This window comes from Gordionus sp. m RMFG-2023, chromosome 2, assembly GCF_954871325.1.
Source record: "Gordionus sp. m RMFG-2023 chromosome 2, tfGorSpeb1-WG-v2, whole genome shotgun sequence".
NCBI lineage: Eukaryota > Metazoa > Nematomorpha > Gordioida > Chordodea > Parachordodidae > Gordionus > Gordionus sp. m RMFG-2023.
This window is the reverse complement of record NC_088776.1, coordinates 64,111,968-64,130,665: the sequence shown is the minus strand read 5'-3', so window position 1 is coordinate 64,130,665 and position 18,698 is coordinate 64,111,968. Positions and strand designations below refer to the sequence as shown.

General features: G+C 28.5%; 1 protein-coding gene and 1 long non-coding RNA gene across 2 annotated transcripts; one reads left to right on the top strand and one right to left on the bottom strand.

Moving 5' to 3' along the window:
• Positions 1-214: 214 nt before the first annotated feature.
• LOC135923791 (translocon-associated protein subunit alpha-like) lies at positions 215-3,274 on the bottom strand. Its single transcript, XM_065458735.1, has 8 exons — positions 3,198-3,274; positions 3,025-3,152; positions 2,752-2,842; positions 1,460-1,785; positions 1,277-1,356; positions 917-995; positions 498-639; positions 215-448 (listed from the first exon to the last, which is right to left on the bottom strand). Exons 1-8 carry the CDS (start codon positions 3,232-3,234, stop codon positions 369-371), a joined length of 963 nt encoding a protein of 320 aa, XP_065314807.1. The 5' UTR covers positions 3,235-3,274; the 3' UTR covers positions 215-368.
• An 8,656-nt stretch (positions 3,275-11,930) lies between these two features.
• Positions 11,931-14,054, top strand: LOC135924962 (uncharacterized). Its single transcript, XR_010571466.1, has 3 exons — positions 11,931-12,065; positions 13,467-13,554; positions 13,810-14,054. It is a non-coding gene; the product is annotated as an uncharacterized LOC135924962 (long non-coding RNA).
• The last annotated feature ends 4,644 nt before the right edge of the window (positions 14,055-18,698 follow it).

Here is an 18,698-nt window from a genome sequence, read left to right as displayed (position 1 = left end):
TCACTAAACTAAAATGAAAATTTCAATAATTTTTTTTTACATCGATATTTATGGTGCAAACTAGTGTTGTTGAACGGTTGGATTGAGTCGATTCTTAGAAAAGGTCCAACTCGATATTTTACCCAGAAATGTATTGCGCATGCCTGAAGATTTTGGTCACAGATAGTACAAAGGTTTGAACATATGTTAGCGAAATTTCAAGGTTTAGGCTATATTTTCTGGCTAAAATATTGGGTTAACCGTATTTAAAAAACCGACTCCAATCGAGAACACCGCTAACTGCGAAACAATAAATATAAAAATTTGAGAGGGAAATAATTAGAAAGATGAAATGATAAAAAAAAACGTCATAATTATAATTTTAAAGTTCATTTCTTGTGGGTGGCTGTAGATGGCGCATTATTTCTTCTATGCAATTTCGGGGAGATTGAATCCATTTTCTTTTTATCTTAGGGAGACGAAAGATATAATATATATAATTCTATATTGAAAATTACTGTATTGATTCAGAGTTTCTAGGGGTATCCAATCTAAATCGACTCCTTCTATTTGCTGCGTTCCCATTTCGAAGGACTTGGAGGTAGCGTTGCTGGAACCGGATGAAAAGTGACCACTAGACACGGCGTTTAATTTCTTCCTCTGTTTTTTATATTGTGGATATGGGGTTGATTGACATTCGATTTTATAATTATAGCACTAATTTCGCCCATTATTTTTTTGACTTTAAAAAAAAACTAACAAGATAGCTTAGGACAAACAAACACATATATATTTGTTTAAAAATATCCGATTTTTTGATCTTCGGCATATGAATCGGCAAAAAACATTAATGGGGATTTTTCTTTGAAAAAAAATATTAAAAGAATGCACAAAAGAATGAGAAAAAAATGGGAAAAATTAGAAATAAATAAATTACCCCCCAAACAGTTACGAAGTTTTGGCACAATAATACGGCTAGGACAATGCAGCCGGCCATTAAGAGATAGAGGAAAAATCTGCGAACATCGAATAAATAAATTTTTATATTAAAAAAAATTGGTTTTATATGACAAAAAAAATAAATAATATCTAATTGGTCATTTTTTCAATTTATCATTTCAATTCAAAAGTTTTAGCGCTTCCAATAAGATTGTGTAAATAAATACATCCTCCATTTGTGCTAAATATAAGAATATGAACCTAGCGGATATTATTTTTGATATTACTACAAACTATTATTTCAAGACACAATAAACGTCATTTTATTTATTAAATCAAAAATTGCGAAAATGTTTACGTCTGTCCATCTAATCCCGTTTCTAGTTCTGTAAACATCACAGTTTGGTTAAAAATTGTCTTCTCGTATTGGCTCATATTCTGAGATAATAAAAATATGTTTTAAAATTTGTTATAATATAAAATAATGTGCAAGTTGAGTTGTATGTCAATCATAAAAATGTAATAAAATATAAGAACTCACGAAATCACGGTACACCACGGTGACTACAAGAGTAAAGGGTCTTCCTGCCAGCTGTTCACTGGCCCTAATATTGTCGTAATTAAAGGAGGCCCTAAAGCCAGGGGATAGGTGAAAAAACTTATCCGAAGGGTTGTCAGATGGATATTTATAATTCCATAGGTTAGAAGAGTGGGACAAGTACTTCGAGGTAAAGTTCTGAATGAAGAAGGTAATGTCTTGTGGATATCTGATGGAAGCAGCTATCTTCTCCAATAGAATAGGAGAAGGAGATGTGGCTTGGTTAGCTATGGAGAGCAGTACGTGAATAGGGGTATTTGTAGGAAGTTCTGTTAAAAGAGCCATATACAAGTTGAAAAATATAAATAAGGTATAATAATTTATTTTTTATATCTTTTTAATTTAAAATTCTTTACTATCTCGGAGTTAAATACAAATTTGGAATAAAATATTTTAAAAAAATATATATAATTAATGAGAAACTATTAGAATGACAGGTAGTCTTCAAAATCACAATTTGGGTTCTTTGTTTTAAGTGATAAAATTCAAAAAAAAAGATTTGCTTAATTTCAAGGCCTAGAGGACCATATAAGAGTCAGATCCTTAGGGCCAAAGGTATTGGACGTTACTGTGATAAGACAATTATTGTGCTGTAGGTCAGAGTATTTATTGATTTTGCGACCTTTTATTGAAGGGCAAGATGATTATTGATGTTTGGGCTAAAAATATTTACACAGAGAAAATTACAAGTTAAGATTTTCCAGCCCAATTAGAGTAGCAGTTGGGACTTTTACAGTCAATGTAGTATTGTTAAATTACCAAACTTTGACCATCTCTAATGTGATTTAGCCAAGCTTTTAGCCTCCTTTAAGTTGAGTTACAACTTGAAGATCAATTCAAATATTTTTGGATAAAAACATGGCTATGCTGTTTTATCGTTGACTAAAGTTAGGCAACACTAAGTCAATGATAGAAAGGTTGCGAGGTTCCAGGCAATTCCAGTCACTCAAGACAAATAGGATGGACAAAGACTTTATGCAAGCCTAACCATGGCAACTCTGGATATTCACTACCTAACTTTAATTTTAAAAAATCAAACCAATAATTTTTACCAAAATGTAGCCTAACCAAAAGACTACAATGAATGTACCTAAAAATTTCCAATAAAATTTATAGGGCAACTTTTTAGTGCAAGACTATGGATCCAGTATATCATACAGGTATATGTTAGTAGAATGGTATAGAAGCAATTTAATAATGTGTTAATGGCATCATTACATAAAATAATTATTTACCTGTAACAGTGTGAAGGGCAGGATCAGTGAATAAAATTTTGGAATGAACATGGCTGGGCAATATGTCATGCAAATCATATCCTGCTTGCAACTAAAAAAAACAAATAATATAAATTTCTCAGCAGAAGGATATATTGTGATTTTTAATAAATAAATTCATATAATTATTCTGTAAGGTGTGTATTGTAATATTAATTAATTTGAAAATAAATAAGGACCTTGATAGAAGTTCTTTAAACTCCATGAATAAAATAATAAAAATTTAAAAATAACCGATTCATCCTGTTTTATTGGCTTATTATCTTTGTGTACATCATAAACTGGCAGTAAAGTTTCCTCTTCAGTAGCCTCTATATTTACATCATCAGTTTCAACTTGTGAAACAATTTTGCTGTTAAAGACTTATATAATAAAAATTATAACATATAAAATATAATATTTCATACCTGAAAATATGAGAAAGATAATGCTAAAAAATTTCATTATAAATCGTATCAACACGTTTAAATAAAATACATATAAACCAAATCCACAAAAAAAAGAAAAATCTGTCAGCTGTTATATTGATATAAACAAATTTCACATAATTATGTCTAATTATGAAATATAAAAATAGCCAGTATGTAATATGTGATTTAAACGCTTATGCCCTCTAACTTTGAAGATTCAACAGAGCTACGCTAGGTGTTAGTCATTGCCATCTAACTGGAACTAAATTAATTTGGGTGTAAATATAAAAATGAGAAGCCCTCTACACGTTTGGGCAAGCAGCACATACTTGTACTCACAACAGTCCAGGAACTGTTCTTTAAGAGTCCATAGGCTGATAAAAGAAGAGTTGGGCAAAACCAAAACCTATAGCCGAGAACTACATTACAATTTAATTAATTTAAGGGTGGGATGTGGCTTATTTTAAGTTTAAATTACTTAGTGTAAGCTTTATGAGATTATTCACGATTAGAGATCCCTATTTTAATTTTTTAAATTTACCAGGGTCGGGCCGGACCGAGTCTGAAAATTTTTTTAAAAAAGATATCTGGGCCGTGCCGGGCCATATATTTTAAAACCAAATATTTGAAATCGCCATTTTTAGCTGTAAAAATAAAAAAAAAATAAAATGTATTTTAAAAAAATCCGGGTCGGGCCTGAAAATTTTTTTTTAAAAAAACCCGGGGTAGCCTTGCCGAAAAAAATTTTTGGGAAAAATTCAAGCCGAAAAAATTTTTTAAAAAAATTTCGAGCCAGGCTGGGCCATACAAATGGTACCTTTGCAGGTCTCTGCTCACACATTGAGATATAATGTTCATATCAAATGAATTTGGATTTATCCTAAAAGAACAAAAATTCAAATTATCTTTTGGTGAAATAAGATGTTCAATTTTTAACATTCTACTTCGATTAATAGGGTTTTTAATCTTGATATTCTATTATTTTCATTTATAGCATCAACTTTCAGAAAAGAACCTTAATAACATAGAAAAATAAAACATTCATTTTTAAGAAAAATAGAATAACCTCGTCAAAAATTTTAAAAAAGTAGGACACACGATGCTCACCTAAAATATTCTATTTATTTTTTATAATAAAATTTTTGCATATTTTATATATTTTCTACCATGAAATAAACGTCATAAAACATTTTATAAACAAAATGGTACTTAATTAATGTGTTGTAACAATTTTAATTTAAAAATTAATCTTTCCCTATTTTAATTAGTTTTTTTAAAAGAATATCGAACATTATATCCAACGATCATATCCCAGCATTGCTTAAATCGCCATGGTCTTTAATGCAATGAAAAGAAAGCATCAAGAAATTTTTGTAAATAATCATAAAATTGCAGAGATATCTGACATTTTAATAAAACACATAAAAAATCAATAACCTCCAGTTCTATTATACTTTGAAATCAGAGTTGCTAAAGGATGGAATCAAAAGATATCCAATCCTGGATTCGATCCTAAATTTGTCTATTTTCCCGGATTTATGATCCTGACTTAAATTTAGGATCGTGATCTAGATCATTTTTTAAAAAATTTTTTTTTTTACTTAAAAAGCCATAAATAAAATAAAAATTTTGAAAATTAAATTAAATTAAAATATTATTTTTTAAAAAAATGTCAATCTACATCAAAATTTACGAGATTTAGGACCTACAAGTTTTATTTATTTAATTATATTATAAATAATATAAATAAATTCTAGGTTTTAATTATACCCTCCATTATAGTTCTAAAAGATAATACATTGATCTGTCAGCAGATTTAAGTGAGAATGAGAATTTTTTACCATTTCATAATTTACGTAAGTATTTTACTTACGTGGAGCGGATGGAAGTAGCTATACAATGATCAGTGCAAAATGCTCTTTATGTAAGAACAAAATGTCTTCTTCAAAGATTAGTATTTCAAACCTCAAAAGGCATTTAAAAGAAATTATTTCTTTTAAAAATACAGTTTTCTTATGCCATATCATCTAGACAATATTGTAAATTTGAATTTTTAAGATAACATATATGACCCCTTTAACCACATATAAATAATATACTCTAATATATTTAACAAAATTTGTGTTAAACCCATGATCCATAAGTACTTAAATGCCAAAAAAGCCTCATTATATTCATATCATAGGAAAATATTATCTCAAAATTATTTGCCCATATCATCTTGAGCAGCTTTTAATAATGGTATATAATGTTGTAAACTTGAAATTTTAAGATAACCTATATGATCCTTCTAACTACATATAATTAATATACTTTAATATGTTTAACAAAATTTGTGTTGTACCCTTTATCATTTTTTGGTTTATACAGGTTTTACTCAGCCCTGTACATTGTCCTTTTTTTAAAAATTTCCATTTAAAATTTTAAAATTGGGATTTAATTCAGGAGAAGTTATATTAATCCAACTCTGATACATACTATATTTTTCTTTTATAAAGAGAAAGCACAGTGAATTCAAAAATGAGACTGCCAAACACTAAAGTGAATTCTCTACACAAACAAATAAATCTCTGCTAAATTAAAGTGGTTCTGATTGCAGATCCAAACAAACCAAATTAAATTTTTATAATCTCAACATGCCAGCAATATCTGAAAAAAAACAGCAGACAAGGTTATAATGGAGTTTATTATTGACACCTTCCAACCACCGTCACAGATTGATGATCCTTCATTTCAGAAAATGATTGAAACATTTTCTCCAACGACAAAAATTATATGTCGTCAAACTCTGGGCAACAAAATATCTACTGCCTTTACAAATATGACAATGAATCTTATAAGATAATTTGTCTGAAGTCCGTATGTATGCACCTCTGCTAATTGTTGGAGTGGCCATGGAAGGTATATTCAAATTATATTAAGTGTAAATATAATATAGAATTTAATCAATATTTATGATATGATTCTAAATACCACATAGATGATGAGCCAGGCCTGACTGTAAAATTTGAAAGGACTAAGTTTTACAGTAACTGATTTATATGAATGATTTAATAAATTAATTATCATTTCTTAATACAGATTTCCTTCACTGTATGATGACAATAACATATTGGCAGCCCTTATATTGATGCCTAATTGTCCACTTGAAAAATATGCAGGATCAACCATGTGCAGATGCTTCAAATGAATGTATGAATAAAAATGATACCTTTTTGGGGAAAAATTCTTCACAAAATAGCTTATTCCAAATTTTATTTTAATCAAACGATGATTCAATGAATATTTTTAAAATTTATTTTAATTTTAAAAAATATTTATTGAATATATAAAACACACCTTTGCCATCAAGCGTTTCTGTGTAGCGCTTGTTTAGTAAAGCTAAACAATGTACTTAATGAAAATGTGGATGTTTAAATGATTATAACTTAGAAAAAAAATTTTTTATAATTGAACAACTAATTTTAATAATAAATAAATATATCCTAATTGTTATACTTACATTATATTTTATAATTACAATAAATTTATACCATATTTAAATTTATTTTATAATAATTAATTTTGCATATATCCGTAATTTCCTTCAGGAATTTAAATAAGAAAAAGATCTTGATCCTTTTTTTAAAAGGTCGATCCTGGATTTCGATCCTTTTAAAAGGATCGATTAACAAGCCTGTTGGGAATATTTAAAATTTTGAAATTAATTCTCTTTTTTTTTTTGAAATATCATGGATTTTTTTTTAAAAAAATATTTTTTTTTTTAATTTTCCGATTTTTAAAAATTTTAAATATTATTTTGAACTTAAGTTTAATATATAATTTAATTTTGAGAATATAATATTATGATGCGGCAGGATGCAAAATGATCATCAAATTGAGGGGGGGGGGGTAGAAATTTATGAAGACGCTATCTTTATTAAAATGAAGCGAAGAACTAGGGAATGAAGGACTAAGGAGGGCTTGACTAATTTAAATTGCCTATTCTGCTATTGTTTTCCTTATTTTTAATAAGGTAAGGATGGGCTGGGTACTAGCGTGAATGCTTAAGGAGACGTAGTACTCCTGGCTAACTTCATGTAATCATAATAAATTCGTATAACTTTGTAATTATTAGATCAAAATATTTAGTATCTATGAATGTTTATTTTAGATAATAGTGCTTAAAAATCAAAGCGTTCTGCGTTTTAAACGTATTTTTGATATGCCAATTGATGGACGTTTTATTTTTGCGTTAAAAAAAATAATTGTTTTCGTGTATTCATATTCAAAAAAAATAATAATTTAATTTCGGTTGAAACAACGAAGACGTTTTTGAAAATTACAACGCGAAACGCTTCTGCTCAATTTGTAAGTATTGCGATTCGGGTAGCTGGCAGCATCAAATAACTAAATACAAAATTTTTAAAAAAATGGAGGTTAGATAACTGACAAGTGAAAAGTGATTGATCTTAAACTTTAAAAGTGTTTCGAATATTAAAAAGTTTACACAAGTTCCCTAGAAACCAGGGACCCGAACCGTTATTTACAACGGTTCAGAATGTAAATAGTTATAATGATCACGTTTTGGTTAGGGTTCTTATGAAAATTTTTATAAAGATTCAGCTCTTCAGCTAATTTTAAAGGTTTATAAAGGTTCATTACGGTTACTAAAAAATTTTTTATTGAAGCAACACCGTCGTCTAATTTATTTTTATTATAAGCATCTATGATATATATATATGAATATATAAGATTCAAAGTAACTAACTTTTAAATATATTATTTAAGCGCAAAAGTAATATATTTTTTAACATAAATGGATTGACGATAACTCAAATTTTAGCCCCAAAAAGGCCCTTTCTTCAGAAACTTGTATTGCGGGAACAGCCAATACTATAAGAGCAAATTTATACAAATCTGGATATTCAAATTTTTTTGATTTCCTAAAAGTATAAAAACTAAACCGGCTTGAACCGGTTTTAACTTTTTTTTATAAAATGTTTTTTTTTACTCCTTCAAAAAATAATTATATCGGTTCGGTTACGGTTACGGTTCAGATATTCATAACGGTTTATACCATTTTAAAAGTTTTCGGTTTAACTTTGGGTGAACACTCAAAAATGAAATGGGAAATTAGAAAATATTAAATTTAGATAGTATTCACTTGTAGTAGGGGAAATGTGCCATAAATGGCCATATGTGAAGACTGGCCACCATCATTTAACTTTTTATCTATTGGACCAATTTCTCTCAAAATTGGTCAAAATGTGTATGTTTATGATATGTACCTTACCTAAGTTCATTTATTGAATAGAGCAATTTTATAAAAAAAATATTTCAAATAAACTGTTTTTAGTGCCTTCTTTCTGGAAAAATCACGTTACACATTTTTTTTGTTTGGTGAAAAAATTGCTAATTTAGATTACTGATATTTTATAAATATTATCCTAAGGCATTTAGCATTATTCACACAAAAAATTAGACTTTAAAAGCTTATTTAATAGAACATATAAAGGCGCTTAATAATAATAGAGAGGTGAGTATTGACTGGCCATGTATTGATTGGCCACAATTCACATTCACATATAAAATGAAAAGCCCTCGCAAAACAACATTTGGTGAAATAAAATGATGAACAAGCTTAAGAATGTTTAGTAAAATGGTAATTAAGATATTAATTTGTAACATTATCATTAAATAGATGTGGTAATAAATTGAGATTTTAATACTAATTAAATTAGTGTACAATTGATGTCTTTTACAATATATTTCATATTGTATTATTATTTCATATTTATATTAAAATTCTTCAATAATATATTATGGCCAGTTAACACATAGCATATGGCCCGAAAAACAACTTTCACATAATATCATTTAATTCATAAAGTATTAAACAAAGAGCTTTGATTCAAATTTTATTTTAAAGATTAATATTTAATATACACATTGAAATAAAATTTGTAAGAAAGAAAGAAAGAAAGAAGAGAAACGAAGAGAAACGAAGAGAAACGAAGAGAAGAGAAGAGAAGAGAAGAGAAGAGAAGAGAAGAGAAGAGAAGAGAAGAGAAGAGAAGAGAAGAGAAGAGAAGAAGAAGAGAAGAGAAGAGAAGAGAAGAGAAGAGAAGAGAAGAGAAGAGAAGAGAAGAGAAGAGAAGAGAAGAGAAGAGAAGAGAAGAGAAGAGAAGAGAAGAGAAGAGATTTTTTTCAAAAAAAAAAATATGGCCATTCATGGCACATTATTATCCATCGAATTATAATACTTTCAAGAATATATAATCAGAAGGGATACTCATTTTTTTAAAAAAATGGCCGATGCCACCCCTATATTATATATTTGAGACCTTTCTACTCGGTAATAGGCCGATATGTGTGGATTTATTTGTTATTTTCCAGTACACCATTCTTCCTAAAGCTAGCAGCTTGGATTGGTATAATATTAAGTATCGGATCTAATATTGAGGTAATTCGATTAAGAAGTATCTTGTCTTATTTCTAAAGTTGTTAGTTTTTTTTGGATACGGTTCTTAAGTCATTTGTTGTAGAGTGCAAAAGTAGGCCCGACCGGTACCCAACTCGAGTCCGGCCCGGCCCGAACGGCCTAATATTTTAAAAAAATTCGGGTCGAATAGAGGTCGGGCCTTGGAAATTTTTTTAAAATATATTCGAATTTATCAATTTAATATTGAATAGTTTATATGTAAAATAAAAATATTTGACTTTATCTAAAGAACTAGACGCCATATAACATATGTCTTTTATTTTGAGTAATTATGAAAATTAATTTCTATATTTTAATAAAACCGGGCCGGACCGGGTCGGTTAAATTTTTTAAAAAAAAATTTGAGTTCGGGCCAGACCGGGTTTGAAAAATTGGGCCCGATGTATATCACTAATTTGATGTACATTCCATGATAAATGAATTAGGGCAACTTTTTGGGGGGTGGAAGCGTATTATATTTATAAAAAAAAAACAAATTCTAATCGCGATATATATAAAAGATAATTTCTCTACAGTAAGACGAAATACGGATATCGTGACATTTTTTTGTTTTGAAATGTCAATAATAATGTTTTTCCCCATTTTTCGAAGAGGAGTGAGTGTCCCTACCAATTCTTAATGATATTTCGTAGCCGTATTCAAGATTTTTTCAAGTGTGAGGAAGATCCTTGAGTGGCACACCCCCCCCCCCCTTCCTCCCATAAATTTTTTATAAGAGCGCTTTGGATTGCATTTTGGTTTTTCACTGCTTTTTAAAAAAATATAAGTAAACTAAATTAACCGTTTGCGATTCGAGAGAAATATTAAAAACAGCAAAAAAAAACCTACCCGTATGCAGATGCGATATTAAACATTAAAAATAATGACTCGCAAACTCATTCGAGATATTTTATTGTTATATTTGGTTAGTGTTTCTAAACGGCTTGATTTTAACCGGTTTCTAAAAATGGCAACTCACAATTTTGGCCAGAAAAGTTATTGGAAAGGATAATTAGCAGGATGAAAAATTCTATGAGGTTGGGAAACAGAGATTTTAGGATTCCTATCTTTTTTTTGTCCTTCTTCTACTAAATGCTAACCTGAAACCTATAGTACTAATTTTGGTTATTAGCTTGTACTATAAAAAGCTTGGCTTCGATGAAGCAGCTAAGAATTATTATCCATAACTATTAAATTGAAGATTTAATTTGACAAAAGGGCTTTGAAAATCTTTAACATTAAATCTTTTTAGAATAAAGTAACAGATGTTCATACCTTTGTACTAATCTATGAACATAATCTTCGATCCTGCTACAATATTTTTTGCCGGGTAAAAATATTGATTTTAACGTATTGAGTCCAATTTGCAAAACACTATATTTGGCGCGACTAAAGAATAGCGCGCCATTTTCAAATGATATCATTCCAAATTCATTATTCCGCCATTTCCAACCAGCTGCAAAAACGCGCGTAATTTAAACTCCACTTACTATTTTAAGAAAGATTATTGTTAAAATGCTTCTTTTTTTTGAAAAATGTTGGAGAAGGGGTAAAAATTTACCACTTTATTTTGAACTTGTTAGAATTAACATTAGTGATCTGCACTGGGCCTAATATTTCAAGCCCGGTCCGGCTCAAAATTTTTTAAAGAGTTTTTCCGGCCCGACCCGGCCCGGCCCGGTTTTATTTGAATATAGAAATTAACTCAAAATGAAATATATATGTCATATGGCGCCTAGTTTTTATAAATAAAAATCACACATTTTTATTTTTACATAAAAGAATTCAACATAAAAATTGATAAATTTAGATATACTTTTAAAAAAAAATTCTAAGAATATACCCGGCCCCGGGACCGAAGACTGTTTGGACCGGACCGGGTTCGGGCCGGGTTTTCTTTTACAGATCTTTAATTGATATTATTATGTTTGAACAGCCTCTGAGAGATTAGATTTATAAAAACTAAGATTTTATAAAATAAAAAAAAATTATCTTTATCTCAACAAGGAAATTTTTAAAAAAAAGTTTTTTTAATCGTTTTTAGACAAATTAAAAAGAATTTTTTTAAAAAAAACATAGAGGGGGAATTTTCTAGATTTTTTCTTTCTGGCCGAATCTGGTTAAAGCTTAACCGGAAGTTGGAATCATAGAATTTGTCATTTTTTTTAAAACTGGACATTTTATTTTATATTACTTTTTCATAAATTTGAAATTTTTGGTAATTATTTTTATCTTTTTTTTAAAAAAAAAATTTTTTCACTTTTTTAAAAATTTTAAATTTTTTTGCAAAAAAAAATAGATAAAATTATTTGATTAGAAAAAAGTAAAGTAAATCCATGAGCAAACTCTGGCTTCTATGCTTAGTGATTAAGTTAGCAGCGATAAGTGTCAGCTTCACCGAGGTATCATATATACATTATTTTTTCTTTAAGAACTAAATCTCAATATACAAAATTCCTTTCTATATGTAAGCGTCAATATGTTTCTTCCGGCAATGTGTTTTCTTTCTTTCTTTCTTCCTTCCTTTCTTTCTTTCTTTCTTTCTTTCTTTCTTTCTTTCTTTCTTTCTTTCTTTCTTTCTTTCTTTCTTTCTTTCTTTCTTTCTTTCTTTCTTTCTTTCTTTCTTTCTTTCTTTCTTTCTTTCTTTCTTTCTTTCTTTCTTTCTTTCTTTCTTTCTTTCTTTCTTTCTTTCTTTCTTTCTTTCTTTCTTTCTTTCTTTATTTCTTTCTTTCTTTCTTTATTTCTTTCTTTCTTTCTTTATTTCTTTCTTTCTTTTTACCGGGTGGAATATCTACCCTATAAATTTTAGGCCATTTCGTTATGAACTTTTTTTGAATTTCATATAATTTTATGTTAGTTTTTCCGTAGATTTTTTTAATATAAATTATAAATGACTTGTAAAGGTTAACGGCGAAAAATTATCTACAATATATAAGATAGGTATTCCAAACATGATCAAATATGATAAAACATATTTCTGGTAATATCCGATTTTTAAATTTTTAAAACCGGCCCGACACCCGAATCGGGCTTTATAGCAACACTACCATAATTTGAAACCAGAACCCAACCCCTAGGAATCTAGAAAGATCTTCAATAGGGGTAATAACCTACACCCACCCTTAAAGTTGCCGGGAACATGAAATCTAATTCATTTTAAAAGGGGTTTCTCATTAAAAATAGTTCTAATTATATAGTTATTGTTTTTGAACTAGAATTAAAACCTGTCGGAACCAGAAATAATTTAAGAACCGGAAACGGGCACCACCGTTTAAAAAAACGCTCTGTAATAACATCAGTAGCGTCACTAAGGGGTGGCGGGAGCAAAAATTTGATGAGCCTCTTGAAAATTTTAAAATATGTTTTTTTTAAACCTAAAAAACAGATATTTTTCAAAATCTAAAAAAAATATTTTTTTAAAAAATTTAAGTCGCCTGAGATTGAAAAGGCTAGTGACGACACTGATAAACATTATATTTTCGGTTATATTTGTTTCTATGAATCGGAGTTTTGTGTAGAAATCGATAAAAGTTGAAGGAAAACGACATAAATTTGCTAAATTCTCGGCTTTCCTAAAAATCTTCTTTTTATCTGCTGTTCCGGGCCTTAACTCGGATTGGGGTTGAAAGGAGAAGAGAAGAGAAGAGAAGAGAAGAGAAGAGAAGAGAAGAGAAGAGAAGAGAAGAGAAGAGAAGAGAAGAGAAGAGAAGAGAAGAGAAGAGAAGAGAAGAGAAGAGAAGTTTCCCCAATCTAGTAGAATTTATGTCATTTCGCAAAGATTACATTATTTTTTTTTATTTCAGGCTGCTAAGATATGCACGTCAGTCAAAGATTGTGGTGCCAATGAATGTTGCGGAAAGGATTTATTCGTAGACATATCAAATAATATAAGTTAATAATTTTTATAAACAAGATTAAAAGGTTGTCACTTTTTTAAAGATATTATTAATGATTTGTGCAACAGTTTGTGCAAATAAACTACATCATCACGTGATCCTATTTTTAAACTCATTCGAGTTTGCGATGTGATTGGGTAATCCCGCGGTTCGAGCTGAAAAAAATATGATTGACAAATTTCCAAATTATTATACAGAAAAATTGACATTAATTATATTTAATACTATTTTAAAATAAATATATGACAAGATTACTGTCAGCCCAAATTGGCATTCGATGAAATCTGTCAAATCTCAAAAACAAATACCCCCGGGTGTCCCTGTATGGTTGGTCTTCATTGCAAGAGAATTGTACAAGCTACGACTATTGGTAGATGTAGCCAGATAACGTGATTTTAGCCACCATTTTTTTTATTCCATTTCATCAACAACATTATTCTTTTATTTTTAATTATTTATTTTAGAATATATTATAAATAAATTCAATCAAGTTTAGACATGACAAAATAAGCACGAACAAAAAAAATTTTTTTTTATTTTATTGCATTTTTTCGAAATTAAATAATTTAACTAATCACACAATTTTAATATAATATTACAAGCATTTAAAATTTGGTCAAAAATTGGTTTCAAGCCTGATTATAATATTCGCTATAACCATTCTTTTCGGCTATAACTCTCAGTTACAAGTCAATTTTGAATATTCCATAAAGAAGCTGTTATAAGGATATCCAATCTAAAGCGTATTCTTTCTTTCTTTCTTTCTTTCTTTCTTTCTTTCTTTCTTTCTTTCTTTTAACATAAGTCATTTCAAAATTTATATTTTATTATCAAATTTTAATTAACTTGACTTATTATTTTAGATATATTTCTTCAGTTTATGTTCATCAATGTAAAGTTATATAAAATATTGATAACCCTAACCCTAACAGTAAAATCATTGTAAATTTTTCTTTTTATTACCAAAAAGTCTTTCTCACATGTTAGAAACTGCAATTCCAATCTAATCTTATCATGATAAATAAGAAAGAAAGAAAGAAAGAAAGAAAGAAAGAAAGAAGAAGAAAGAAAGAAAGAAAGAAAGAAAGAAAGAAAGAAAGAAAGAAAGAAAGAAAGAAAGAAAGAAAGAAAGAAAGAAAGAAAGAAAGAAAGAAAGAAAGAAAGAAAGAAAGAAAGAAAGAAAGAAAGAAAGAAAGAAAGAAAGAAAGAAAGAAAGAAAGAAAGAAAGAAAGAAAGAAAGAAAGAAAGAAAGAAAGAAAGAAAGAAAGAAAGAAAGAAAGAAAGAAAGAAAGAAATAAAGAAAGAAAGTAAGAAAGAAAGAAAGAAAGATCCACCTTTAATTTCTATGCTGACTTAAAAAACAAGAAGATGCAAAAAGGTAAAATAGCTGGTATATCTTTTCAAAAAAACATTGCAATGTATTCCTTAATATAAAAATTTTATAAATGTGTGTCGTAATGAATTGCTTTACGGCATATTTTACTATAATAAATTTACTCTAACTAATATAACACAATAAATATGATATTATATTGCAATAAGTATCGGAACCCTGCAAGGCTGGCCCTAAGTCAGGTCCGGGTACAAGGGTTGTGCCGTATTATAATCTCCCCTTCCCCCATAACAATATCCTGGAAATGCCAATTACTAAATTCCCTAGAAAATTCCATGTCTTAAAACGGATCATTAGTGAATAATGAGATTTCTATAATATAACTAAGTTAATTTATTTTTGATAATATAAGCCTATAATTTAATACTATATTTTCTTAAATTCTTGATAAATAAAAAGTTATTTATATTCTTTATAAATGTATGGAATTTACCTAAAATATCATTCCACACCACTTATAAAAAAATCCTTTATTGGATTTTTGGGGGAATTCATATCCAAACACGAGAAATCTCAGAATTTGTCTTGTTGTGTTAGCCACTGATCTCGTATAACCATCCTTAACATTTCTTTTAATTTCCAAATTCAACGATACATTTGGACCCCAAGCCCTAAAATTTTTAATTTACAATAGGGCAAAGGTTACGGTTAATCACAGGTGATCTAAAAAGGAAGGCTTCTACCTTCGACAAAGAATATCACTTGAAATCTGCCGTTCCAGCTGCATATCCATAGATGGGTCATTAAGCCCCGCCCGACCCATACCTAAATATAAATTTATAAATTTTTACATTAATTATAGATATTATTAGTTAATAATAAATTTGTTATTTATAATCGATATTAAACCATGGGGGTAAATTTATTATTTGTTTTTAAACACCTAATAATTATGTTTTTTCAATAATAAGGATTTTTAAAAAAAACTATAATTACACAATAATTTATTTTATTATAAAATAACATATCAATTAACATTAATAAGTCTTTTTTTTTCTTTCAAAACGATGTTACATATAATTAATATGGGAATTTGGTCCAATAGTGGACAAATGGGAATATAATGGCTGGCAATATTTTATTTCCTCTCTATATACATTAATAATTTTTAAAATCGAAAGATGAAACCTGGAAAACATCTTAGGGGAGATGCGTGTTTCCTAAATATACATGTATTCATAATTATGTCTTTCAAGTGGCTTCTCACCTTAATTTAAAACCTAACCCTCCACTCTCCCTCAAGAAAATTGAAAACGTAATGATATTATTATTATTTTTTTTTAAAAAGGGACGCTTACTTTTAATAAAAAAAAAATGATTGACAATAGGAAAGCCCATAAGTATAATAGGTGAGTTTTATTGACAGGACAATCACTTTTTATACTTATTACCTGCGTGGGAAAAAAATATTTTATAAAAATTTGGAATGAAGAGCATTGAGACATTTTAATCTTCTCTTTTTCACTCTCTTGTGTATTCTTTTCTTTTCTTATGGCTTGTTTTTATTTTTATTTTTCGTTTTACATTTAATTTTTTTCATCTCTTATTTTTATTATTATCCCATTCCTATAAAAATAAAATATGTAGCAAAATGATTGGCATTCTTTCGTCTTTTTTTGAGGTAAAGCTGAAAATGTCAATTATAACATGTCAATTAAATTTTATTTTTTTAAAAAAAAATAATTTAATTTATCAAAATCCTTATTTTAAATTTAAAAATATTTTTTAAGTTTATTTTTTAATTACTTTTTCATATGATGCTCTCACAATGGCTATTGGTCAATTTTTAGAATAAAAATCCCTTAAAAATCGTCGATGTCATGTCAATATCTTTTCTCCATTGGTAATTTCTAGTAAGATTTCATAATTGGGGACAAAATCTCTAAAATTTATCATCATTCCATTGGTATTTCTGGTAAAATTCTATATTTGGGACATAATCTCGAAAAATTATTATCATTTCTCCATTGGTGTTTCTAGTGAGATTTCCATAATTAGGGACAAAATTTCGAAAATTTATCATCATTCCATTGGTATTTCTGGTAAAATTCTATATTTGGGACATAATCTAGAAAAATTATTATCCTTTCTCCATTAGTCATTTTTAGTGAGATTTTCATAATTGGGGACAAAATCTCGAAAAATTTATTACGAGTCATTTTATCGAAAATTCTATGAAGGGAAATGAATACAGTCCTCCCTCATTCGTAAAAACAAATGATTATCATAAAGAAAACAGTCTATGAATACTTTTTCTATTATCCTAAATACAACTCCTTCCGCCTATCATCGCTGTCAGAACTCTCGTCAAATAACGGATGATATTTCTGCCGCCAAAATTCCACCATACAAATCGTGCTCATCCATTATCCCAAGACCGTGCCCCCAAGAAATGATTATTAGAGAAATAGCTAGGGTATTAAGGAACATCGGGGATGACACCGATAAAGGAAAAGGAAATTTGCTGTCGTCCGTCATCAAACACGCTTTTAGGAAGCGTATCGTTATGGTAGTTTTCGAATGGTTGTTGCGTCTTAAAAGTCAGTATGACGCGATAATAGTAGAAATATCTAATTCATATCTTGCTTGAGACAGATAGACATTTATGTACCTTTTATAAGATATTAAAAGATTTTTCCCTGATAATCATCAATAATGAAAGAAAGATCTTCAAAATTTTTTTATTTAATTTAAGAAGGGAACAAATTATTATTTTTAATTCATTCCTTCCCTTTGCCACCTGGAATTTCACATTATTATACTCATTATAAATTTATGTATATTACAGATATATTTAATGTTTTAATTAAAGAGTATTTTTATATTATTATATAATTTATAAAATTCTATTCATTATAAATCCGTGAATAACTCGTATTGTGCAATAACCTCATTTCGTAATATTAATATATCTATTATACAGTTATAAAAATAATAATAAAAAAGAGTAAATATATTGCAGTATGATGTATTTTAAAGGTTCCAGTTCTGGTTTCAATTCCAACGATCTCTTGATCCCTCTGAAATTCAATTCCCACCTATGGCATACCATCGCAAAATTAATTATATTAAGGAATGGGCGCTGTTTATGTAGAATGTTCATTTCTATTTAGAAAATTGAATAGCGCGGGTCTTAAACCAACTACAAATTATAAATTTCGGATATAATTTATTTATTTGCATCAATCTTTAATATATTTATATATGTCGTATCGATATATGGAATCACGTGACATTCGGAATCCCAACGTGGGGATTCGAGATCTTGAATTCCCACGTGATTCCTAAAAATGAAAATTGAAATTAATAATTTAGGCAAATAATCCTCAAATATTCCGATGATGAAACGGTAAAATTATTTTTTTTAAATTGAATTCATGGTCTGTTTTTAATTAATTCACGACCCTTCCAGGCGCTACTTGAGATAGTAAGAATTGGTGTTGCTAACCAATATTTTATCCAGAAAAATATATTAAGCACGCCTGAAGTTTCTGTTCATAGAAAGCACAAAGGTCTAAGGCATATATTAATGAAATTTTGAGGTTTTAGGAAATATTTTTCTGGCTAAAGTATTGAAGTCAGACCCGTTTAACAACGCTAGTAAGAATACTTAATAATAAAATATTTGTATAAATTTGATAAATTAAGAGGGAAAGAAGAGAAGAAAAAAAAATGAGAAAGTAAAACGATAAGGTAAAATGAAAGAACACTTTTTTCCAGTCTAAATCATAAATCTCGGATTCATT